The sequence below is a fragment of the Gorilla gorilla genome, chromosome 20, assembly GCF_029281585.2.
Source record: "Gorilla gorilla gorilla isolate KB3781 chromosome 20, NHGRI_mGorGor1-v2.1_pri, whole genome shotgun sequence".
Lineage (NCBI taxonomy): Eukaryota > Metazoa > Chordata > Mammalia > Primates > Hominidae > Gorilla > Gorilla gorilla.
The window spans coordinates 16,384,827-16,410,278 of record NC_073244.2 but is presented as its reverse complement, the minus strand read 5'-3'; the positions used below and the strand labels follow the sequence as shown (position 1 = coordinate 16,410,278).

At 54.2% G+C, this 25,452-nt stretch overlaps 1 protein-coding gene across 16 annotated transcripts in view; it reads left to right on the top strand.

The window, feature by feature from the left end:
- The window catches only part of TYK2 (tyrosine kinase 2), a 31,197-nt gene extending 8,026 nt beyond the window's left edge, over window positions 1–23,171 (top strand). For 5 of the 16 annotated variants that reach the window (XM_055371617.2, XM_055371621.2, XM_055371620.2 and 2 more), the window contains 23 exons: window positions 5,377–5,500; window positions 5,593–5,740; window positions 7,218–7,381; window positions 7,900–8,266; window positions 8,735–8,932; window positions 9,012–9,169; window positions 11,116–11,224; window positions 11,317–11,509; window positions 11,592–11,695; window positions 11,818–12,003; window positions 12,161–12,248; window positions 14,440–14,567; window positions 15,599–15,734; window positions 15,819–15,973; window positions 17,018–17,168; window positions 17,784–17,858; window positions 19,116–19,213; window positions 19,489–19,681; window positions 20,077–20,195; window positions 20,625–20,797; window positions 21,150–21,267; window positions 22,542–22,652; window positions 22,736–23,171. In XM_055371617.2, the coding sequence (XP_055227592.1) occupies window positions 5,377–5,500; window positions 5,593–5,740; window positions 7,218–7,381; window positions 7,900–8,266; window positions 8,735–8,932; window positions 9,012–9,169; window positions 11,116–11,224; window positions 11,317–11,509; window positions 11,592–11,695; window positions 11,818–12,003; window positions 12,161–12,248; window positions 14,440–14,567; window positions 15,599–15,734; window positions 15,819–15,973; window positions 17,018–17,168; window positions 17,784–17,858; window positions 19,116–19,213; window positions 19,489–19,681; window positions 20,077–20,195; window positions 20,625–20,797; window positions 21,150–21,267; window positions 22,542–22,652; window positions 22,736–22,870 (3,431 nt within the window). In that variant the 3' untranslated portion in view covers window positions 22,871–23,171. Of the gene's footprint in view, window positions 1–3,919; window positions 4,041–5,013; window positions 5,264–5,376; window positions 5,501–5,592; window positions 5,741–7,217; window positions 7,382–7,899; window positions 8,267–8,734; window positions 8,933–9,011; window positions 9,170–11,115; window positions 11,225–11,316; window positions 11,510–11,591; window positions 11,696–11,817; window positions 12,004–12,160; window positions 12,249–14,439; window positions 14,568–15,598; window positions 15,735–15,818; window positions 15,974–17,017; window positions 17,169–17,783; window positions 17,859–19,106; window positions 19,214–19,488; window positions 19,682–20,076; window positions 20,196–20,624; window positions 20,798–21,149; window positions 21,268–22,541; window positions 22,655–22,735 lie in introns of those variants that run through there. The other 11 variants (XM_055371622.2, XM_019015783.3, XM_055371623.2 and 8 more) reach the window with 5 other exon arrangements.
- Window positions 23,172–25,452: the final 2,281 nt, after the last annotated feature.

Genomic DNA, 25,452 nt, shown 5'->3' with positions numbered 1-25,452 from the left:
AACATTGGCCAGGTGCCGTAGCTCACACCTGTAATCCTTGCACTTAGGGAGGCCAAGGCAGGTGGATCACTTGAGGTCAGGAGTTGAAGACCAGCCTGGTCAACATGATGAAACCCCATCTCTACTGAAAATACAAAAAATTAGCCGGGCGTGGTGGCGGGCGCCTGTAATCCCAGCTACTCAGGAGGCTGAGGCAGGAGAATTGCTTGAACCCAGGGGGTGGAGGTTACAGTGAGCCGAGATCACGCCACTGCACTCCAGCCTGGGCAACAAGAGCAAAAACTCCATCCAAAAAAAAAAAATACAAAAAATACAAAAAATTAGCTGGGCATGGTGGCACATGCCTGTAGTCCCAGCTACTCAGGAGGCTGAGACAGGAGAATCACTTGAACCTGAAAGGCGGAAGTTGGGGTGAACCAAGATTGCAACATTGCACTCCAGTCTGGGTGACTCCATCTAAAAAAAATATATATTGTTTCACAGGGAGGTATCCTCCCTTCACAGAGGGGCAGTATAATTCCATGGTGTGACTTTGGAGAGTGATTTGATAACACAGTCAAAGCTGGATGCAGTGGCTCACGCCTGTAATCCCAGCAGTTTTGGAGGCTAAGCGTGGAGGATCACTTGAGCCCAGGAGTTCAAGATCAGCCTGGGCAACATGGTGAAACCCCGTCTCTACTAAAAATACAAAAAATTAGCCAGGTGTGCTGTGTGCTGGTGTGCACCTGTAGTCCCAGCTACTCAGGAGGCTGAGGTGGGAGGATCACTTGAGCCTGGGAGGTTGAAGCTACAGTGATCATGCCACTGCCCTTCAGCCTAGGTGACAGAGCAAGATGCTGTCTCAAAAAAAAAAAAAAAAAAATATATATATATATATAGCTGGGTGTGGTGGCATATTCCCGTATTTCCCAGCTACTCAGGAGACTGAGGCAGGAGGACCGCTTGAGCCAGGGAGGTCATGGCTGCACTGAGCCATGATTGCACTACTGCATTCCAGCCTATATGTCAGAGCAAGATCCTGTTTCAAAAAAAAAAAAAACCCAGGCTGGGCGCCGTGGCTCACGCCTGTAATCCCAGCACTTTGGGAGGCCGAGGTGGGCGAATCACGAGGTCAGGAGATTGCGACCGTCCTGGCTAACACGGTGAAACCCCGTCTCTACTAAAAAAATACAAAAAAATTAGCTGGGCGTGGTGGCGGGCGCCTGTAGTCCCAGCTACTCGGGAGGCTGAGGCAGGAGAATGGCGTGAACCCAGGAGGCAGAGCTTGCAGTGAGTGGAGATCGAACCACCACACTCCAGCCTGGGCAACAGAGCGAGACTCCGTCTCAAAAAAAAAAAAAAAACAACCCAGAAACATCTTCCCTGAGGCCATATAGTTCCACTCCTGGACAGTGACAGTCACTCTATAAACAGTCAGCTCATGTGCTCCCAGGGACACTTATGAGAATGTTTAGAGCCGCCTTGTTTATCATAGGAAAAGGGGAGACCATTGCAAAGTCCCTCAATAAGAGACTGCCTAAGTAAATTGCAATCTGGTTGAATACTGGACTACTGCGCAGCCGGGAAAAGGAATTTAACCAGAATTACTCATGTCATTCTGCATGAAGCTTTATAACCTCTCGTAGCCTGAAAAAGCACATTGCAGAGGGACGTCTGCAGTATAATACCACACATTTACAGTTCATAACATTTTTTTTTTTTTGAGACAGAGTTTCGCTCCTGTTGCCCAGGTTGGAGTGCAATAGCACGATCTCAGCTCACCGCAACCTCCACCTCCCAGATTCAGTTCTCCTGCCTCAGCCTCCCGAGTAGCTGGGATTACAGGCATGTGCCACCATGCCCAGCTAATTTTGTATTTTTAGTAGAGACGGGGTTTCTCCATTTTGGTCAGGCTGGTCTCGAACTCCCGACCTCAGGTGATCCGCCTCCCTCAGCCTCCCAAAGTGCTGGGATTACAGGCGTGAGCCACCGCGCCCAGCCACAGTTCATAACATTTAAGACTAGATTGTAGAGGATATGAAAATTATAAACACTACTTCAGGGCAGAGCACACTGGCTTATGCCTGTAATCCCAGCACTTTGGAGGCTGAGCTACTTAGCCTCCCAGCTACTCAGGAGGCTGAGGTGGGAGGATCGCTTGAGCCTAGGAGTTTGAGACCAGCCTGGACAACATGGTGAGACCCCTTCTCTACAAAAACTACAAAAATCAGCTGGGCATGGTGGCGTGCGCCTGTAGTCCCAGCTCCTTGGGAGGCTGAGGCAGGAGGATTGCTTTAGCCCAGTAAGTCGAGGGTGCAGTGAGCCATGATCGCACCACTGCACTCCAGCCACACCTGGCTAATTTATTTTATTTTTAGTTTTTTTAGAGATGAGCGGTCTCACTATGTTGCTTAGGCTGGTCTTGAACTCCTAGGTTCAAGTGATTCTCCCGCCTTAGCCTCCCAAAGTACTGGGATTACAGATGTGAGCCACCATACCCAGCCTTAGATAAAATTATTTATTTTATTTTATTTTATTTTATTTTATTTTATTTTATTTTTTTAGAGCCTCACTCTTTCACCCAGCCTGGAGCGCGGTGGCGTGATCTCGGCTCACTGCAACCTCTGCCTCCAGGTTCAAGCAATTCTCTTGCCTCAGCCTGCTGAGTAGCTGCGATTACAGGTGCTCACCCCCACACCCAGCTAATTTTTGTATTTTTAGTAGAGACGAGGTTTTGCTATGGTGGCCAGGCTGGTCTCAAACTCCTGACCTCAAGTGCTTCACCTGCCTCAGCTTCCGAAAGTGCTGGGACTATAGGCATGGGCCACTGCACCCAGCCAGATACAATTTTTTTTTTTTTTTTTGAGACAGTCTTGCTGTGTTGCCAGGCTGGTGTGCAGTGGCACAATCTCGGCTCACTGCACCCTCCGCCTCCCGGGTTCAAGCGATTGTCCTGCGTCAACCTCCTGAGTAGCTGGGACTAAAGGCGCACCCCACCATGGCCAGCCAATTTTTTTTTTTTTAGATCTCACTCTGCCGCCCAGGCTGGAGCTCAGTGGCACGATCTTGGCTCACTGCAACCTCCGCCTCCCGGGTTCAAGCAATTCTGCCTCAGCCTCCTGAGTAGCTGGAATTACAGGCGCATGCCACCAGGTCCAGCTATTTTTTTTTTTTTTTAATAGAGACGGGATTTCACCATGCTGGCCACGCTGGTCTCGAACTCCTGACCTCAGGTGATCTGTCCACCTCAGCCTCCCGAAGTGCTGGAATTACAGGCATAAGCCACTGCACTTGGCCTAATTTTTGTTATTTTTAGTAGAGACGGGGGTTTCACCATATTGGCCAGGCTGGTCTTGAACTCCTGACCTCAGATGATCTGTCCACCTCAGCCTCCCAAAGTGCTGGGATTACAGGCATAAGCCAGCATGCCTGCCCCACAGATACAATTGTGTTTTTTTGGTTTTTTTTGAGATGGAGTCTTACTCTGTTGCCCAGGCTGGAATGCAGTGGCGTGATCTCAGCTCACTGTAACCTCCACCTCCTGTGTTCAAGCGATTCTCCTGCCTCAGCCTCCTGAGTAGCTGGGACTACACGTGTGCGCCACCACGCTTGGCTAATTTTTGTATTTTTTAGTAGAGATGTGGTTTCACCATATTGGCCAGGCTGGTCTTGAAGTCCTGATCTCGTGATCCGCCTGCCTCGGCCTCCCAGAGTACTGGGATTACAGGCGTGAGCCACCGCACCCAGCTGACAGATACAATTTTTTTTTTTTTTTGAAACAGAGTCTTGCTCTGTCGCCCAGGCTGGAGTGCAGTGGCGCAATCTCGGCTCACTGCAAGCTCCACCTCCTGAATTCACACCATTCTCTTGCCTCAGCCTCCCAAGTAGCTGGGACTACAGGCATCCGCCACATGCCTGGCTAATTTTTTGTATTTTTTAGTAGAGACGGGGTTTCACCATGTTAGCCAAGATGGTCTCGATCTCCTGACCTCGTGGTCCGCCCACCTCAGCCTCCCAAAGTGCTGGGATTATAGGCGTGAGCCACTGCGCCCGGCCGACAGGTACAATTTTTAAATGACATCAATAGAAGAAAGATACCCTGGGTAGCTGGTGTGGGAAATTACAGCAAGTCTGGAGACTGGATTGGGGTTGAGGTTTGCATTTGAAGGTGGTGGATGGAGCCCCAGGACATGGAGGGTGCAGGAAGAGCAGGTCTTGGTGACCAATCTGTTTTGGAGCAGGTGGGAGAGGTTGAAGATAAGGACCAAGTTCCTGGTTTGAAGAACTGGGCAGAAGCCACACACCCTGGCTCATAGCCATAATCCCATCAACTCCAGAGATTGAGGTGGGAGGATCGCTTGAGCCCTGGAGGTTGAGGCTGCAGTGAGCTAGGATTGCACCACTGCACTGCAACCTGGGTGGCAAAGAAAGACCCTGACCCTTAAAAAAAAAGGGCAGAGGAAGGGAAGGTTGGAGTTTGCCAACCACAGATAAGATATGTTGTTTGGAACAAGCCATATCTAAGGGGGGGCCTGTGATGTCCAGGGGGAGACAGCCAGGAGGTGACTGGATGTTTCTTTGGGGCTGGAGTTCAGGGAGACGCCAGACAATTGCAGCAGTTTGTAGAGTTATGTGGGTCAGGCTAGGATTAGTTTTGCTGCAGGAATAAGCAATCCCCCCAAATCTTGATCAAGGTTTACCTAAAATCGGCCAAGCACAGTGGCTCATGCCTGTAATCTCAGCACTCTGGGAGGCCAAGGTGGGCAGATCACCTGAGGTCAGGAGTTTGAGACCAGCCTGGCCAACATAGCAAAACCTCGTCTCTTCTAAAAATACAAAAACTAGCCGGGGGTGGTGGCGCACACCTGTAATCCCAGCAACTCAGGAGGCTGAGACAGGAGAATCATTTGAACCCAGGAAGCGGAAGTTGCAGCGAGCCAAGATCATGTCACTGCTCTCCAGCCTGGGCAACAGCAAGACTCCATCTCAAAAAAAAAAAAAAGTTTTACTTAAAATCAAGTACAGGTTGGATGGTTCACCTCTGTCTTACAGCTTCACCATCTGGCACAAGAAGCCTTCATCATACCTCGGGTGGTGAAGGTGGCAAGAGAATTTATTTCCAGGCTTCGAAATGTACCCAGCCCTTTGGCCAGAAACCAGCAGTGCAATTGGCCCCATCCTAGCTGCAAGGGAGGCTGGGAAATGTAGTCCTCCTGTGAGGCCACAGCATGGGCAACATACGCACTGTCCTCTGCCCAGGGGCAACGTGAGACTGAAGCTGCAGGTGGGGGAGGGGGCCTCAGAGGGAGTGTGAAGGCAGACATTGGGTCTGGGGGGTCTTTGGGGCTGACGGTAGCAAATGACGTGACTCCTGACCTCGTTTCTCACCTGATCCAGGTATCACTCCTCCTTGCTTCAATCTCTTTGCCCTCTTCGATGCTCAGGCCCAAGTCTGGTTGCCCCCAAACCACATCCTAGAGATCCCCAGAGACGCAAGCCTGATGCTATATTTCCGCATAAGGTGGGTGGAGACCTTTGCAAAGCTCGTCCCCTCCTGTGCTGAAGCTGGTCTGACTCTGTGCTAAGCCCCAGCTGCGTCCCTCCTTCCTGCAGGTTTTATTTCCGGAACTGGCATGGCATGAATCCTCGGGAACCAGCTGTGTACCGTTGTGGGCCCCCAGGAACCGAGGCATCCTCAGATCAGACAGCACAGGGGATGCAACTCCTGGACCCAGCCTCATTTGAGTACCTCTTTGAGCAGGTATGAGCAGGGCTGGGGTGGCAAGACTATTTGTGGGAGACTTAGGGGCAGTTGAGGAGCCCCCATTTCCCTCCCTGATTCAATATAGCTAATAGGTTTCAACTCATGCTATCTGGGGATCTTTTTTTTTTTTTTTTGAGACGGAGTCTCGCTCTGTCGCCCAGGCTGAAGTGCAGTGGTGTGATCTCTGCTCACTGCAAGCTCCGCCTCCCAGGTTCATGTCATTTTCCTGCCTCAGCCTCCCAAGTAGCTGGGACTACAGGTGCCCGCCACCATGCCCAGCTAATTTTTTGTATTTTTAGTGGAGATGGGGTTTCACAGTGTTAGCTAGGATGGTCTCCATCTCCTGACCTCGTGATCCACCCGCCTCGGCCTTCCAAAGTGCTGGGATTACAGGCGTGAGCCACCGCGCCCGGCCGATCTTTTTTTTTTGAAATGGAGTCTTGCTCTGTGGCCCAGGCTGGAGTGCAGTGGCGTGATCTCAGCTCACTGCAACCTCCACCTCCCAGGTTGAAGCGATTCTTCCACCTCAGCCTCCCAAGTAACTGAGATTACAGAAGCCTGCCACCACCCCCGGCTAATTTTTCTATTTTTAGTAAAGACGGGGTTTCACCATGTTGGCCACGCTGGTCTCCAACTCCTGACCTCAAGTGATTCACCTGCCTCAGCCTCCTAAATTGTGGGATTATAGGTGTGAGCCACCATGCCCAGCCAAGAGTTCAGGTTGAAGGGGAAAGAGTGCTGTGATTGATTAGTAATGTCTGCCACATGCACAAGATTGACAAGAGGTGGGGTGTATGCTGTGTATTTGGCCTTTCCAGTAAATGGTGGTCTCTCCCCTCCTCAAGGTGGTAAGACGCAGGAAATTAGAGTTCTCTGGCTAGAGTAAGCTTGTCCAACCCCTGGCCTGCGGACTGCATGCTGCCCAGGACAGCTTTGAATGAAGCCCAACACAAATTCATAAACTATCTTAAAATATTCTGAGATTTTGCTGCGATTTTTTTTTTTTTTTTTTTTTTTGAGACAGAGTTTCATTCTTGTTGCTCAGGCTGGAGTGCAATGTCATGATCTCAGCTCACTGCAACCTCTGCCTCCTGGGTTCAAGTGATTCTCCTGCCTCAGCCTCCCGAGTAGCTGGGATTACAGGCATGCGCCACCACACCCGGCTAATTTTGTATTTTTAGTACAGGCGAGTTTTCTCCATGTTGGTCAGGCTGGTCTCAAACTCCTGACCTCAGGTGACCCGCCCGCCTCGGCCTCCCAAAGTGCTGGGATTATAGGCGTGAGCCACCATGCCCGGCTTGCGATATATATATATTTTTTTAGCTCATCAGCTATCATTAGTGTTAGTGTGTTTTATGTAGGGCCCAAGACACTTCTTCCAGTGTGGTCCAGGGTAGCCAGAAGATTGGATACCTCTGGGCTAGAGAGGAACGCATTCTCCCACCTCCCTTTCTGCTCAATTTCCTGTTCCCAGGGCAAGCATGAGTTTGTGAATGATGTGGCATCACTGTGGGAGCTGTCAAGCGAGGAGGAGATCCACCACTTTAAGAATGAGAGCCTGGGCATGGCCTTTCTGCACCTCTGTCACCTCGCTCTCCGCCATGGCATCCCCCTGGAGGAGGTGGCCAAGAAGACCAGGTGTCTGGGAATGGGGTGGGGATGCTGTGTAGGCAGGGGGAAGTGTCCTGAGCATCTGGGAGCCAGGGTAGACTTTGCATATTGCCGTGCCTCTACTTTTTTTTTTTTTCTGAGCTGGAGTCTCTCTCTGTCACCTAGGCTGGAGTGCAGTGGCGCAATCTCGGCTCACTGCAACCTCTGCGTCCCAGGTTCAAGAGATTCTCCTTCCTCACCTCCTGAGTAGCTGGGATTACAGGTGCCCACCATCGAGCCCAGCTAATTTTTGTATTTTTAGTAGAGACAGACTGAGTTTCATCATGTTGGCCAGGCTGGTCTCGAACTCCTGACCTCAAGCGATCCTTCCGCCTTGGCTTCCCAAGTAGCTGAGACTACAGGCTCAAGTCACCACACCTGGCTAGTGTGCCTGTTTTCCAGATGAGGCAGCTGAGGCTCAAAGAGGTTAAGCCACTTGCCCTGTGTCACCCAGCTGGGCCTGCAACCCAGGTCCCTGACCAGCCCCTCACTGTGTTTCCCCCCAGCTTCAAGGACTGCATCCCGCGCTCCTTCCGTCGGCATATCCGGCAGCACAGCGCCCTGACCCGGCTGCGCCTTCGGAACGTCTTCCGCAGGTTCCTGCGGGACTTCCAGCCGGGCCGACTCTCCCAGCAGATGGTCATGGTCAAATACCTAGCCACACTCGAGCGGCTGGCACCCCGCTTCGGCACAGAGCGTGTGCCTGTGTGCCACCTGAGGCTGCTGGCCCAGGCCGAGGGGGAGCCCTGCTACATCCGGGACAGTGGGGTGGCCCCTACAGACCCTGGCCCTGAGTCTGCTGCTGGGCCCCCAACCCACGAGGTGCTGGTGACAGGCACTGGTGGCATCCAGTGGTGGCCAGTAGAGGAGGAGGTGAGCAAGGCGCCCCTTCCGCCCTGGGGGTTCAGGTTGGGCTGGGGTGGGTTTCTGTGTGCATCCTTGGCCCTAGCCTCTGAGGGTGGCTGACCTGAGCCCTCTCCCCACATGGCTCTGGGGCACCTGTCCGCTAGGGCCAGTTTCTTGGAGAAGGTCCTCCATCTGCTTACCCCCTGGGGACCTTATTTCTGGGGTCTGCACCTCCAGGGAACCCCTTCATCTGGGGACTGGCACCTGGGTGTGAGGGGGTCAGGATTCTTCTCTCTGCCTTCCCTAAGGGTCCGGCTTCCAGCATGTGTATGTTTTTGGGGTGGGTCCCCATCCCACCTGTGACACTGGGACTTGGGAGGTCAACCTAGGTTGGTGCCTGGCCCTTCTGGCTCCAGTCTCTCCCCAGGGGAAAGTGCAGGAGGTATAAACGGGCATTGCCCTCTCCATCCTCTGCCCCACTTGCTGGGTGTTCAGGGTTCTAGTGGCAGCAGTGGCAGGAACCCCCAAGCCAGCCTGTCTGGGAAGAAGGCCAAGGCTCACAAGGCAGCTGGCCAGCCGGCAGACAGGCCGAGGGAGCCACTGTGGGTCTACTTCTGCGACTTCCGGGACATCACCCACGTGGTGCTGAAAGAGCACTGTGTCAGCATCCACCGGCAGGACAACAAGTGCCTGGTGAGGCCCAGGGTAGGGGCCGGGCTAGGGCCCGTCATGGCCTGGGAGGACACCCACCTGATGCGCCCCTGGCTGGTAGGAGCTGAGCTTGCCTTCCCGGGCTGCGGCGCTGTCCTTCGTGTCGCTGGTGGACGGCTATTTCCGCCTGACGGCTGACTCCAGCCACTACCTGTGCCACGAGGTGGCTCCCCCACGGCTGGTGATGAGCATCCGGGATGGGATCCACGGACCCCTGCTGTGAGTGCTGGGTGGGGGGCGCTGGGGGCCACCGCCAAGGGTGCCAACTAGACTGTGAGCCCTAGGGGCTGTGCAGGGTGTGTGTGTAGGTGCACGTCTTATTTTTTTTTTATTTTTTGTCACCCAAACTGGAGTGCAGTGGCGTGATCTCAGCTCACTGCAGCCTCCGCCTCCTGGGTTCAAGCGATTCTCCTGCCTCAGCCTCCCAACTGACTACCTGGGACTACAGGCACTTGCCACCACGCCAGGCTAATTTTTGTATTTTTGTAGAGATGGGGTTTCATCAGATTGGCCAACCTAGTCTTGAACTCCTGACCTCAGGTGATCCACCCGCCTCTGCCTCCCAAAGTGCTGGTATTACAGGCATGAGCCACCACGCCCGGCCATGACTGTCATTGTGTGTTGAGGTTGTCATTGCACAGAACTGGTGATTTTCATGGGACTGTGTGTTACCCTGACGCTGGTGACCATTCAGGCGTATGTTGGATGCTTCCACCTCTGCAGGCGGCTGCCTGTGCTGGTAACTTGTGAGTCACCATCTCAGCGGGGTCCTGTGTGTGACTTGTGGGCCTGAGGGCGTGAAGTTGTCGGTACTTATGTCATCATCAGGTGCAGGGGAGTGTGTGGCTGTCCTGTGTGCTGCCAAGTCGTGATTTGTGACTGTCTCCTTGTCTGGTCACTGGCCCTGTGACTCTCTGTCCCTTGTCCTACCTGTGATGCCAGGGGAGGGGGAAGTGGCCATTTCACCTTGTGAGGCCTGTGGCCGTGCCTGCTGTCAAGGCTATATGTGTGCTGCCCCCGTACAGACAGGTGTTTGGGGACCATGTGTGTCAGCCACTGCACATGTAGGTGTCTGGACCTATGTGACCATGACACTTTACAGTGCATGTTTGTGTCACCTCTGTGTCTGGGATGCCCTGGCCCCTATGTTGCCCTGTCATACTGGGTGATTAGTTGTGTCTGGGATCGTTGTCCTTTGCTTGTGTGATTGGCCATCCACCGTGCGTCACCCTTGTGAGTGGCGGTGGTCGTGGCTGGGTGTGCGCCCATCCGGCTCCTGATGGCTGTTTCCTATCTTGGAGTGTGTGTCACCTTGTCAGGGCCCGTCTGGTGTCAAGTACAAGAGTAGGAGTAGGCTGGGTGTGGTGGCTCACACCTGTAATCCCAGCGCTTTAGAAGGCCGAGGTGGGAGAATCACTTGAGCCCAGGAGTTCAAGAGCAGCCTGGGCAACGTAGCAAGGTCTTTTAACTACTGAAAACACAAAAATTAGCTGGGCACACCTGTAATCCTGGCTCCTCAGGAGGCTGAGGTGGGAGAATCTCTTGAGCCTGGGAGGTGCAGGCTGAAGTGAGCCAAGATTGCAGCGCTGCACTCCAGCCTGGGCAACAGAGCAAGACCCTGTCTCAAAAAAAAAAAAAAAAAAAGAGATCAGGTAGCCGGGCGCAGTGGCTCATGCCTGTAATCCCAGCACTTTGGGAGGCTGAGGCTGGCAGATCAGCTGAGGTCAGGAGTTTGAGACCAGGCTGGCTAACATGGTGAAACCCCCTCTGTACTAAAAATATAAAAATTAGCTGGGCATGGTGGCAGGGACCTGTAATCCCAGCTACTCGGGAGGTTGAGGCAAGAGAATTGCTTGAACCCAGGTGGGCGGAGGTTGCAGTAAGCTGAGATCACGCCATTGCATTCCAGCCTGGGTGACGAGGGAAACTCCGTCTAAAAAATACAAACAGATAAACAAAAAAGCAGGTGTGTGCCGGCTGCTGCGTTGTGTCTCCATGTAAGTGGCTGTGTGTCCAGAGTTAGTGTCCCCACAAGAGTGGCTGTGTCTGACACTTGTCCTAGCTGTGTGTGTGCCCTCTAAGCAGGTAATGAGTGTCATTGTTCCCGGGTATGGGTCCAGCAGTGGCCCCAGGTGGCCTGATAGTCCCCCTGGACCCCCTTCCAGGGAGCCATTTGTGCAGGCCAAGCTGCGGCCCGAGGACGGCCTGTACCTCATTCACTGGAGCACCAGCCACCCCTACCGCCTGATCCTCACAGTGGCCCAGCGTAGCCAGGTGAGCCCAGGGCTGGGGGCTGGGACTGGGGCTGGATACGTTCCCTGCCTGGTCCCCTGCTTACTGCTCCCACCTCTGCCACCTCCCGCCAGGCACCAGACGGCATGCAGAGCTTGCGGCTCCGGAAGTTCCCCATTGAGCAGCAGGACGGGGCCTTTGTGCTGGAGGGCTGGGGCCGGTCCTTCCCCAGCGTTCGGGAACTTGGGGCTGCCTTGCAGGGCTGCTTGCTGAGGGCCGGGGATGACTGCTTCTCTCTGCGTCGCTGTTGCCTGCCCCAACCAGGAGGTACGACGATAGGGGGACCTCTGGGTGGGATGTGGCATCTCTCCCCCAGGCCCGCCCTCCATGACTTGATGCCTGCCCCCAGAAACCTCCAATCTCATCATCATGCGGGGGGCTCGGGCCAGCACCAGGACACTCAACCTCAGCCAGCTCAGCTTCCACCGGGTTGACCAGAAGGAGATCACCCAGGTGGGTGCAGGGAAGGGGCCCAGGGCAAGGGCAGGGCCCCTGGGGATGTGGGTGCTGGGGGCCCTGGGAGATCAGCTGCTAACTTTCACCATGGCGGTATTCTGTGCCACCTGATCCCGCAGCTGTCCCACTTGGGCCAGGGCACAAGGACCAACGTGTATGAGGGCCGCCTGCAAGTGGAGGGCAGCGGGGACCCTGAGGAGGGCAAGATGGATGATGAGGACCCCCTCGTGCCTGGCAGGGACCGTGGGCAGGAGCTACGAGTGGTGCTCAAAGTGCTGGACCCTAGTCACCATGACATCGCCCTGGTGAGTGGGCAGGGCCAGGCCTGGGGGTGTGTCCGTGGAGGAGGTGGCCGGAGGAGGTGTGTCTGTGGAGGAGGTGGGATGGGAGGGGTGTGTCCGTGGAGGAGGTGGGATGGGAGGGGTCGGCTTTGCAGCCACCTGACCTGCCCGGTCCCCACAGGCCTTCTACGAGACAGCCAGCCTCATGAACCAGGTCTCCCACATGCACCTGGCCTTCGTGCATGGCGTCTGTGTGCGCGGCCCTGAAAGTGAGTGGGTCCCGCCATACCCATCCCCCTTTGGCAGGCCACCCCTGACTTATACCCACTCCCTGATCTGTACCCCAACCCTCGACCTACGCCTATTTCTCGACTCTCAACTGTACTCTGATCCCGGGCTACACCTTGACCTTCAACCTAGACCCCAACCCCTAACGATATTCCAGCCCACAACTTACATCCCAACACGTCGACCCTCACCTGCCCTCAGTCTCAACCCCCACCCTGATTCCCAACTACATCCCCATTTCCATCAACCTCCCAAACAACCTCTACAGTCCAGCCCCCATCTGCCCCTGGCCCCATCAGCACTATGGCCTCATGCAGACTCCAGCGCTGATGTGTGTTGATTGTCCTAGACCTCAGCCCCTGCACATCCAACCCTGCCTAACCCCACCTCTTCCTTTCCTCTGCAGGTAGCTCAAAACTCCTTGTATAGGCTAGGTGTGGTGGCTCACACCTATCCCAGCACTTTGGGAGGCAGAGGTGGGAGGATCGCTTAAACCCAGGAGTTCAAGACCAGCCTGGGTAACATGTCCAGACCCTATCTTTACAAAAAATTAAAAAATCAGGGTCAGGCATGGTGACCTATGCCTGTAGTCCTAGCTACTTGGGAGGCTGAAATGGGAGGATCACTTGAGCCCAGGAGTTCAAGGCTGCAGTGAGCCATGATTGTACCACTGCACTCCAGCCTGGGCAACAGGGCGAGACTCTGTCTCAAAAAATATAATAAATAAATAAAAAATAAAGCCCTTGTACAGAACAACCCTAGACCCACCCATCCCTCAACCCCCCTGTGTGTGTGTGTGCATCTCCCCCACTTTCCCCTGGACCCTGGCCGACACCCTGACCCACATCCCTCTGACTACTCTGGTACCCAAACATCTCCTATACCCCAACCTCAAGCCCCTAGCCTCTGCTTATCCATGCCCATCCCCCCCATCCCTAGTTGCTTACTTTGTAGGCTCACCTTTATCTCTTTTTTTGTGAGACTAGGGTCTCCCTCTGTTGCCCCGGCTGCAATGCAGTGGTGCCATCATGGCTCACTGAAGCCTTGACCTCCCGGGCTCAAGCGATCCTTCCGCCTCAGCCTCTTGAGCACCTGGGATGACAGGCGTGTGCTATCACACCCGGCTGATTTTTAAAAATTTTTTGTAGAGATGGGGTCTCACTATGTTGCTTAGGCTGATCTCAAACTCCTGGGCTCAAGGGATCTTCCTGCCTCAGCCTCCCAAAGTGACAGGATTGCAGGCATGAGCCACTGTACCCTGCCACCTTTATCTCTTTTTTTTTTTAATTTTTTTGAGACGGAGTCTCACTGTGTCACCCAGGCTGGAATACAGTGGCGTGATCTCGGCTCACTGCAACCTCCGCCTCCCGGGTTCAAGCAATTCTCCTGCCTCAGCCTCCCGAATAGCTGGGATTACAGACATGTGCCACCATGCCCAGCTAATTTTTTTTTTTTTTTTTTTGAGATGGAGTCTTGCTCTATCGCCCAGGCTGGAGTGCAATGACGTGATCTTGGCTCACTGCAAGCTCCGTCTCCCACCATTCTTCTGCCTCAGCCTCCCAAGTAGCTGGGACTACCGGCGCCCACCACCATGCCTGGCTAATTTTTTTGTCTTTTTAGTAGAGATGGGGTTTCACTGTAATTTTTTTGTATTTTTAGTAGAGTTGGGGTTTCACCATATTGACCAGGCTGGTCTCGAACTCCTGAACTTGTGATCCGCCCGCCTCAGCCTCCCAAAGTGCTGGGATTACAGGCGTGAGCCACCGCGCCCGGCTGTATTTTTTTTTTTTTAGTAGTGATGGAGTTTCATCATGTTGGGCAGGCTGCCGTTGAACTCCTGACCTCAGGTGATCCACCCGCCTCAGCCTCCCAAAGTGCTGGGATTACAGGCGTGAACCACTACGCCCAGCCCACCTTTCTCTCTTGAACTTCAACTTCTTCCGTGCCCCATCCCACCTGGACCCCAATGCCCTCATCCACCGCTGCCTCTGCTGCATTCCGCATTTCTTCTCTCCCCAAACTCACTTTCAACCCAGACCAAACTCCACCCACACCTCTGCCCTGACACCTCCCCAGCCACATGCCAAGTCCCTCCCTGGCGTCTCCCCCCATTTCCCGCCATCCAGAGGGCAGAAGCAGGCAGGTTGCCCCAGAGCAGCTGTGTCTTTACAGATATCATGGTGACAGAGTACGTGGAGCACGGACCCCTGGATGTATGGCTGCGGAGGGAGCGGGGCCATGTGCCCATGGCTTGGAAGATGGTGGTGGCCCAGCAGCTGGCCAGCGCCCTCAGCTACCTGGTGTGTGGCCTGTGTGTGGGGCCTGGGTCGGTCAGGGAGGGCCAGGAGCCTAGGAGTTCGAGATCAGCCTGGGCAACAGGGCGAGACCCCATCTTTTTTGTTTGTTTGTTTTGTTTTAGATGGAGTTTCGCCCTGTCACCCAGTCTGGAGTGCAATGGCATGATCTCGGCTCACTGCAACCTTCGCCTCCCGGGTTCAAATGATTCTCCCGCCTCAGCCTCCCAAGTAGCTGGGATTATAGGCTCCTGCCATCACGCCCAATTAATTTTTGTATTTTTAGTAGAGATGGGGTTTCACCATGTCGGTCAGGCTGGTCTCGAACTTCTGACCTCGTGATCCACCCACCTCAGCCTCCCCAAGTGCTGGGATTCCAGGCGTGAGCCACCACGCCCAGCTGGCCCCATCTTTTAAAAATAAACAAATAGCCAGGCGTGGTGGCTCATACCTGTAATCCCAGCAGTTTGAGGCCAAGGCGGGTGGATCACCTGAGGTCAGGAGTTTGAGACCAGCCTGGCCAGTATGGCGAAACCTTGCCTCTACTAAAAATACAAAAAAAATTAGCCAATGTGGTAACTTGCACCTGTAGGCCCAGGTACTCAGGAAGTTGAGGTGGGAGGATCACCTGAGCTCAGGAATTTGAGGCCGTAGTAAGCTATGATCACACCACTGCACCCCACCCTGGGCAGCAGCATAGCTAGACCCCATCTCCACCAAAAATTTAAGAATCAGCTAGGCTGTGGTGATGTGCACCTGTAATTCTCGCTACTTGGAAGGCTTGAGCCCAGGAGTTTGAAGCTGCAGTGAGCTATGTTCGTGCCACTATACTCCAACCTGAGAGACAGAGTGAGACCCTGTCTTAAAAAAAAAAAAAAAACCAAGAAAAAAGTAACCCCCCAAAAAACAAGACAGAAAGAAACCCAGTGATGGTCACAGTTGTCCTTTTCACATTGGCTGTCCCTATGGGGACCAGGTTTGGGGTTGGTGTCTGTGCCCCTCCTGAGTGGCCACACCCCCTCTCCTGCCCACCTCAGGAGAACAAGAACCTGGTTCATGGTAATGTGTGTGGCCGGAACATCCTGCTGGCCCGGCTGGGGTTGGCAGAGGGCACCAGCCCCTTCATCAAGCTGAGTGATCCTGGCGTGGGCCTGGGCGCCCTCTCCAGGGAGGGTGAGTACCCAAGGGGACCTGGGCACAGTGGGGGGCTTCCCCTGCTCCTTTCACCCTTGGTGACCTCTGACCTTGGCCTCCCAGAGCGGGTGGAGAGGATCCCCTGGCTGGCCCCCGAATGCCTACCAGGTGGGGCCAACAGCCTAAGCACCGCCATGGACAAGTGGGGGTTTGGCGCCACCCTCCTGGAGATCTGCTTTGACGGAGAGGCCCCTCTGCAGAGCCGCAGTCCCTCCGAGGTATGTCTAGGAGACCCTTGGGCCCTCCCCGCAGCGGGGGCCCCTCCAAGAAATCCAGAGGACAGAATCAGAGCTCAAAGCTGCGTCCCTTCTGGCCTCGTGACTTCAAGTCTCTCTGGGCTACCAGCAGGTGGGCCACTCGCTGGGGCTCAATGTAGTCCCAGCCTTTTTAAGTCCTTGTGGAAGTCACTTGTGCCTGGCACACAGAAGGCAAGTAAGAGACTTGATTTCAGTTTTAGGCAGAGTGACCAGGGCAGTGATGGGAGACGCCCAGGCTGCAGAGTGGGGAAGAAGGGCTGAGGATGCGCCTCACCCAGCAGTGGGGTCAGACAAGGCTTCCCAGAGGAGGTTCGTGAGTGTGGTGGTTTTATTTTGAGACGAAGTTCCACTCTTGTTGCCCAGGCTGGAATGCAATGGCGTGATCTCAGCTCACTGCAACCTCCGCCTCCTGGGTTCAAGCGATTCTCCTGTCTCAGCCTCCCGAGTAGGGGGGATTACAGGCGCATGCCACCACACCCGGCTAATTTTTGTATTTTTTGTAGAGATGGGGTTTCATTATATTGGTCAGGCTGGTCTCAAACTCCTGACCTCAGGTGATCCGCCCACCTCGGCCTCCCAAAGTGCTGGGATTACAGGCATGAGCCACAGTGCCCGGCCCCAGAAGAGGTTTTATCTAAGTGTAGAATTATGCCAACGAGCCTGGCTAGGAAGGGCAGCCTAGGCAGAGTGCATGGCCTGTGCAAAGGCTGAGGCTTCAGTGTATTAAGGAGCTGTGGTCTACAGGAGGGGCGGGAGGGAAGCTTGGGGCAGGAGGCTGACTGTGACACTCCAGCTCTGCATAATCACTGGACCTGGGTCCCAGTCCTGATTCTACGGCTGTGAGCACGTCCTCCCACTTTGTGGAGCCTCAGTTGCCTCATCTGTATAATGGGACTGATAAGAGCGGGCACCTGGCGGTCCACTCTGGGGACTTGACTCTGCCTCTTGGGGAAGGGGTGGGGGCGAGGGGAGGATGTTGACTCCTCTGGGTCCCTTTCCCAACAGAAGGAGCATTTCTACCAGAGGCAGCACCGGCTGCCCGAGCCCTCCTGCCCAGAGCTGGCCACACTCACCAGCCAGTGTCTGACCTATGAGCCAACCCAGAGGCCATCATTCCGCACCATCCTGCGTGACCTCACCCGGCTGCAGCCCCACAGTGAGCACCATCCCAGTGCTGGGACCCTGGGGAAGTGGGACGGGGCTGGGATCCCTGCTGTATGCCTATAGCGCACGAGAGGTCTCTGCACAGTGGTTCAGGGTGTGTGCCAATTTCTTGCAGTGGCGTTCATAAGCATGCCCTTCCTGGCTGCCCTGAGCTGTCATTAATGTATTTATTTATTTATTTGCAATGGAATCTTGCTCTGTCGCCCAGCCTGGAGCGCAGTGACGTGATCTTGGCTCACTGCAACCTCCACCTCCCAGGTTCAAGCAGTCCTCCCACCTCAGCCTCCCAAGTAGCTGGGATTACAAGCGTGTGCCACCATGCCCGGCTAATTTTTGTATTTTTAGTAGAGGTGGGGTTTTGCCATGTTGGCCAGGCTGGTCTCAAACTCTAGACCTCAAATGATCTATCTGCTTCAGCCTCCCAAATTGCTGGGATTACAGGCGTGAGCCACTGCGCCTGGCCTCCTTAATGTTTTGTCTGGGGAGAGACACAACTTCTTTGGATTAGAGAATTAGACCATTGCAGTTTTTTTTTTCTTTTTAAAAAAGTTTTGTATTGTTTTCTTTAAAAAATTAATATGCTCTTTTTTCTTTTTTTTTGAGACAGAGTCTCACTCTGTTGCCAGGCTGGAATGCAGTGGTGCAATCTTGGCTCACTGCAACCTCCGTCTCCCAGGTTCAGGTAATTGTCCTGCCTCAGCCTCCTGGGTAGCTGCGACTACAGGCGCCCACCACCACGCCGGGCTAATTTTTGTATTTTCAGTAGAGACGGGAATTCACCATGTTGGCCAGGATGGTCTCAGTCTCTTGACCTCATGATCCACCCGCCTCGGCCTCCCAAAGTGCTGGGATTACAGGCATGAGTCACTGTGCCTGACCTATTTTCTTTTTCTTTCTTTTTTTTTTTTTGAGGTGGAGTTTTGCTCTTGTTGCACAGGCTGGAGTGCAATGGCACGATCTTGGCCCACTACAACCTCCGCCTCCTGGGTTCGAGCAATTCTCCTGCCTCAGCCTCCCGAGTAGCTGGGATTACAGGCGTCCACCACCACACCCAGCTAATTTTTGTATTTTTAGTAGAGACGGGGTTTCACTGTGTTGGCTAGGCTGGTCTCAAACTCCTGACCTCAGGTGATCCACCCTCCTCAGCCTCCCAAAGTGTTGGGATTACAGGCGTGAGCCACCATGCCCGGCCTAATATGCCATTTTCAACTGGTCATATCACATTTTTCTTTCTCTTTTTTGTTTTAAAGACTAGGTCTTGCTGTGTTGCCCAGGCAGGAGTGTGGTGGCTATTCACAGGCACGATCATGGCTCACTGCAGCCTGAGACTCCTGGGCTCTAGGGATCCTCCTGCCTCGGCCTCCCAAAGTGCTGGGATTACAGGTGTGAGTCACCACGCCTGGCCAGTTTTTCTGTTTTCTCTATGAAATATCTGTGCCCTCTACCCAATCTTGGAACTTCCAGATGTCAGGTTTTTCTGTTTTTTCTTTTTCTTTCTTTCTTTCTTCTTTTTTTTTTAAAGACAGTGTCTCTCTGTGGCCCAGACTCACTGCAGCCTCAAAACTCCTGGGCTCAAACGATCCTCCTACCTCAGCCTCCTGAGTAGCTGGGACCACAGGCATGCACCACCACACCTGGCTAATTTTTTTTTTTAACTTTTTTGTAGAGAGGGGGTTTCACCATGTTGTCCAGGCTGGTCTTGAACTCCCGGGCTCAAGTGATCTTCCCGCCTCGGCCTCCCAAACAGGTGTCAGTTTTGATGCAGCCAACTCTGCATCATTTTGTACAATAAGTGGACTCTTTCAGCTGTTGCAGGAAAAAGTTTTCTTACCTCTAGAATCGGATCCTGGGGTAGCTGTGGCTGGCTTTGTGACTCCCAAGTGTGGGCCTGCTGGGGAAAGGATCGGGGTCAGGCCTTTACCCACCGCAGCTCTTCCAGATCTTGCTGACGTCTTGACTGTGAACCCGGACTCACCGGCGTCGGACCCTACGGTTTTCCACAAGCGCTATTTGAAAAAGATCCGAGATCTGGGCGAGGTGAGGGACTGGCCTGAGCTGCTAAAAGGCCCGCCTGGTCGGGGAGGAGTTGCGGGTTGAGGATAAATTCCTACCTAAGGTGATTCTCAGGAGATGTGGGTGGGACCCTCTGCTTTGAGGGAGGCCTAGGTGCCAAGGAGTCTTAATAGAGCGGAGTAGGCGGGGCCTGGGGTATTCCGAAAGGATCTGCCTGGAGGAGTGGCCCGGGAAATCGGGGGTTGGGAAGTGGTGCAGGGATTGGGGAGGTGGAGCTGACCCTCGTGCGCGCCGACCAGGGTCACTTCGGCAAGGTCAGCTTGTACTGCTACGATCCGACCAACGACGGCACTGGCGAGATGGTGGCGGTGAAAGCCCTCAAGGCAGACTGCGGCCCCCAGCACCGCTCGGGCTGGAAGCAGGAGATTGACATTCTGCGCACGCTCTACCACGAGCACATCATCAAGTACAAGGGCTGCTGCGAGGACCAAGGTGGGCGGGACCCGGCGAGTCCTAGAGACTCGAGGGGGCGTGGTTAGAGCGTGGGTGTGGCCTTGTGGGCGGGGCCAGTCTGGCCTAGCCAATTAGAGACTCTCAACCCCAGGCTGCAGTACGCGGTTCTTGGCATCTGGGTGAGCGTGGCTGGGCTGCCTCCTTCCCATCTGGGGGGTGCTACCTGCTGGGGCCAGGATGGACGGGAGCCACCAGCAGCTCCCTCAAGTGAGAATGGGGTTCTGGATGGGTCCATCCCACCTGAGAACTGGGTCTAGTGTGCGCGGGTCTTGGCCTTCCCTCCCGACCTTGGAGGGGCTCTGCTGGGCTCAAGGTAGGCGGTCCCCGGCCCGCCCTCTATCGTCCCCCACCGGGGCCGCCCCTCTCCGCGGCAGGCGAGAAGTCGCTGCAGCTGGTCATGGAGTACGTGCCCCTGGGCAGCCTCCGAGACTACCTGCCCCGGCACAGCGTCGGGCTGGCCCAGCTGCTGCTCTTCGCCCAGCAGATCTGCGAGGTTGGTCGGCCCCGCCCCTGCTTCTGGAGCTTGCCCCTTCCTCTTCAGCTTGGGCTGGCCTGAGCGATCCGGTGCAGTCTGCTCTCACGCTCCGCGCCTGCTCGTTTGCCCAGGCTCTCCTGTCCTTGCACTGACCTCCGAACTGTTTGGCTTGCTTGGCCACACCCCCTCCTCCCAAGGGACCACGCACAGCAGGCTCGGCCCCTCCCAACTCGCCCTCCTGCCCAGCTTTGCTCGTCTAGCCCCGTCCCTGCTTTCTGCCTCAGCCTCCTTTTGCTTGGTGCCACGTGCCATCCGGCCCTCTCCAGCGGCCGGGTAGCCACCGGCCTGACCTGACTGTCCCCCAGCCCTCCTGGCTGCTCAGGTCCTGCCGCCGCCCCCGGCCGAACCCCGCCCCACTGAAACTCACGAGCCCTGCCCCGCCCCCAGGGCATGGCCTATCTGCACGCGCAGCACTACATCCACCGAGACCTAGCCGCGCGCAACGTGCTGCTGGACAACGACAGCCTGGTCAAGATCGGGGACTTTGGCCTAGCCAAGGCCGTGCCCGAAGGCCACGAGTACTACCGCGTGCGCGAGGATGGGGACAGCCCCGTGTTCTGGTGACCAGGCGGGGTGCAGTCTGAGGGGGTGCTGGGGTCACTTGGAACAGGCAGGGTGGAGTAGACGGATGCTGGGTATCATGACAGGGCATGATCCCAGTGAAGCGCGGCGGGGCCTAGCCGTGCGGGGGTGGGGCCTATGGAGGCATGGGGCGGTGTATAGAGTGCGGCTTGGCCTGGTGGGCGGGGTTAACCCGGCCTAGCGAATGAGCACATCACCCCGCTCAGGCTGCGCTCTTAAGGGTGGGTCCCAACTGAGCCCAGAGGGTCCTTCAGTCTCAGGCTTCAGCCTGGTCTGATCCCCAAGCCCTCAGTGCAGCCCCCCGTGGCCTGAGTGCCCCCCTCCCCCTAGGTATGCCCCAGAGTGCTTGAAGGAGTATAAGTTCTACTATGCGTCAGATGTCTGGTCCTTTGGGGTGACCCTGTATGAGCTGCTGACGCACTGTGACTCCAGCCAGAGCCCCCCCACGGTGAGAGCCAGGCCCGCAGCCCCACCGGGAGTTTGCTAGAGCAATTAGAAAGGCATAGGCTGGGCCAGGCGCGGTGGCTCAAGCCTGTAATCCCAGCACTTTGGGAGGCCGAGGCGGGCGGATCACGAGGTCAGGAGATCGAGACCAACCTGGCTAACACGGTGAAACCCGTCTCTACTAAAAATACACAAAAAATTAGCCGGGCTTGGTGGCGGGTGCCTGTAGTCCCAGCTACTCAGGAGACTGAGGCAGGAGAATGGCATGAACCCAGGAGGCGGAGCTTGCAGTGAGCCGAGATCTCCCCACTGCACTCCAGATGGGTGACAGAGCGAGACTCCGTCTAAGACAGGACCGGACAGAGAGAAAGAGAAAGAAAAGAAAGGAAAGAAAGAAAGGCATAGGCCGGGCGCGGTGGCTGACACCTGTAATCCCAGCACTTTGGGAGGCCGAGGCGGGCAGATCACGAGGTCAGGTGATCGAGACCAGCCTGGCCAACATGGTGAAACCCCGTCTCTACTAAAAATACAAAAATTAGCCGGGCGTGGTGGCAGGTGCCTGTAATCCCAGCTACTCAGGCAGCTGAGGCAGGGAGAATTGCTTGAACCCGGTAGGCGGAGGTTGCAGTGAGCCGAGATCATGCCACTGCACTCCAGCCTGGGTGAAAGAGCAAGAGACTGTCTCAAAAAAAAATTCTGGACGGTAAGAACAATCTGCTGTGAGGCTTAATAATAACGACAAACACCTGACTCACGCTTACTCTATGAATGTTAGTTTAACGTTCACAGTAATCCCAGGTGGCAGATGTTATTACCCTATTTTACGGATGAGAAAACAGGCCCAGAGAAGTGAACGCAAATTCAAAGTCACACAGCTGAGAAGTGTAAGAGGTGGGATTGGAACCCATGCAGTCGATTTCATGAAGTTGCAGAGTGATTCCTTTTTCTTTTTTGAGATGGAGTTTCACACTTGTATCCCAGGCTGGAGTGCAATGGCACAGTCTCGGCTCACTGCAACCTCCACCTCCCAGGTTCAAACGATCCTCCTGCCTCAGCCTCCCAAGTAGCTGGGATTACAGGCGCCTGCCATTATGCCCAGCTAATTTTTGTATTTTTAGTAGAGATGGGGTTTCACCATGTTGGCCAGGCTGGTCTCGAAGTCCTGACCTCAGGTGATCCACCCGCCTCAGCCTCCCAAAGTGCTGGGATTACAGGCATGAGCCACCGTGCCTGCCTTTCATTGCCTCTTGAAAAGAGCTTGTCTTGTTTATACTGTAGAAATTCCTTGAGCTCATAGGCATTGCTCAGGGTCAGATGACAGTTCTGAGACTCACTGAGTTGCTGGAACGAGGGGAGAGGCTGCCACGGCCCGACAAATGTCCCTGTGAGGTGAGACTTCCTTTGTCTTTCCCTGACCCCACTATCCTGCTGTGGAGAGGGCAGCCCCCACCAGCCCTGGTTTTTCCTTCTAGGTCTATCATCTCATGAAGAACTGCTGGGAGACAGAGGCGTCCTTTCGCCCAACCTTCGAGAACCTCATACCCATTCTGAAGACAGTCCATGAGAAGTACCAAGGCCAGGCCCCTTCAGTGTTCAGCGTGTGCTGAGGCACAATGGCAGCCCTGCCTGGGAGGACTGGACCAGGCAGTGGCTGCAGAGGGAGCCTCCTGCTCCCTGCCCCAGGATGAAACCAAGAGGGGGATGTCAGCCTCACCCACACCGTGTGTCTTACTCCTGTCTGGAGACCCCACCTCTGTGAACTTATTTTTCTTTCATGGCCGTGAGCCTAACCATGATCTTGAGGGACCCAACATTTGTAGGGGCACTAATCCAGCCCTTAAATCCCCCAGCTTCCAAACTTGAGGCCCACCATCTCCACCATCTGGTAATAAACTCCTGTTTTCTCTGCTGGAGCCTGTGATTTTTGGAGCCCTCATCAAGAAAGCTGGGTTAGCTGGGAGTCTGGTCTCCTGTGGACAGCAGCTAGCATGAGACAGCGCAGAGGTGGCTGGATTCAACTGTTTAACTTTTTTTTTTTTTTTCTTTTTGAGACAGAGTCTTGCTCTGTCGCCCAGGCTGGAGTGCAGTGGTGTGATCTAGGCTCACTGCAAGCTCCACCTCCTGGGTTCACACCATTCTCCTGCCTCAGCCTCCCGAGTAGCTGGGACTACAGGCGACCGCCTCCACGCCTGGCTAATTTTTTGTATTTTTAGTAGAGTTGAGGTTTCACCTTATTGGCCAGGCTGGTCTTGAACTCCTGACCTCAGGTGATCCACCTGCCTCCGCCTCCCAAAGTGCTGGGATTACAGGTGTGAGCCATTGCGCCTGGCCAATAACTACTTGTTGAATGCACAAAGTATTTGGTCGGGGCAGTCACATGCCACATAGATTAGACTGCCAGTTTCACCCTTTCACATTTGTGTGACCTCAGGCTAATGGCTTCACCTCTCTGGGCCTTAGTCCTCCATTATGGGAGCTTCACACTTGCTATCTCATAGGACTCGTAAAGAGCTCATGAGGTGGTGTCTGTGAAATGCTTAGCAGAAAGACATGCAAACAAGTGCTTAATAAATATACAATATTGGCCGGGCACGGCGGCTCACGCCTGTAATCCCAGCACTTTGGGAGGCCACGAGGATCACAAGGTCAGGAGATTGAGACCATCCTGGCTAACACGGTGAAACCCCGTCTACTAAAAATACAAAAAAATTAGCCGGGTGAGGTGGCGGGTGCCTGTAGTCCCAGCTACTTGGGAGGCTGAGGCAGGAGAATGTCATGAACCCAGGAGGCGGAGATTGCAGTGAGCCGAGATTACACCACTGCACTCCAGCCTGGGTGACAGAGAAAGACTCCATCTCAAAAAAAAAATAATTAAATAAATAAATATACAATATTATTGTTGACTGGATGCAGTGGCTTATTGCCTGTAACTCCAGCACTTTGGGAGGCTGAGGCAGGAGGATCCCTTGAGTCCAGGAGTTCGAGACCAGCCTGGGCAACATAGGGAGATCCTGTCCGTATTATTTTTATTTATTTATTTATTTATTTATTTATTTATTTATTTATTTTTGAGACAGTTTCACTGTTCTCCAGGCTGGAGTGCAATGGTGCTATCTCGGCTCACTGCAACCTCCCCCTCCTTAGTTCAAGCGATTCTCCTGCCTCAGCCTCTGGAGTAGCTGGGATTACAGGCGCACGCCACCACACCCGGCTAATTTTGTATTTTTAGTAGAGACGGGGTTACATCTTGTTGGTCAGGCTGCTCTCAAACTCCTGACCTCAGGTGATCTGCCCGCCTCGGCCTCCCAAAGTGTTGGGATTACAGGTGTGAGCCACTACACCTGCCCTATATTATTTTAAAATAAAAATTTTAAAAATGAAGTTGGCTGGATAGAGTGGCTCACGCCTGTAATCCCAGCACAGCACTTTGAAAGGCCGAGGCGGGCGGATCAGTTGAGGTCAGGAGTTTGAGACCAGCCTGCCCAACATGGCGAAACCCTTGTCTACTAAAAATACAAAAATTAGCTGGACATTGTGGTAGGCGTCTGTAATCCCAGCTACTTGGGAGGCTGAGGCAGGAGAATCACTTGAACCCAGGAGGCAGAGGTTGCCATGAGCCAAGATCAAGCCATTGCACTCCAGCCTGGGTGACAAGAGCAAAACTCTGTCTCAAAAAAAAATAAAAAAAGACACATGCACACGTATGTTTATTGCGGCACTATTCACAATAGCAAAGACTTGGAACCAACCCAAATGTCCATCAATGATAGACTGGATTAAGAAAATGTGGCACATATACACCATGGAATACTATGCAGCCATAAAATAGGATGAGTTCATATCTTTTGCAGGGACACGGATGAAGCTGGAAACCATCATTCTCAGCAAACTATCACAAGGACAGAAAACCAAACACCACATGTTCTCATTCATAGGTAGGAACTGAACAATGAGAACACTTGGACACATGGCGGGGAACAACACACACCCACACCGGGGTCTGTTGTGGGGTAGGGGCCTGCGGGAGGGATAGCATTAGGAGAAATACCTAATGTAAATGACGAGTTAATGGGTGCAGCAAACCAACATGGCACATGTATACATATGTAACAAACCACGTTGTGCGCATGTACCCTAGAACTTAAAAAAAAAAAAAAGTCTGAAACCGTGAACAATCATCGTTATTTAC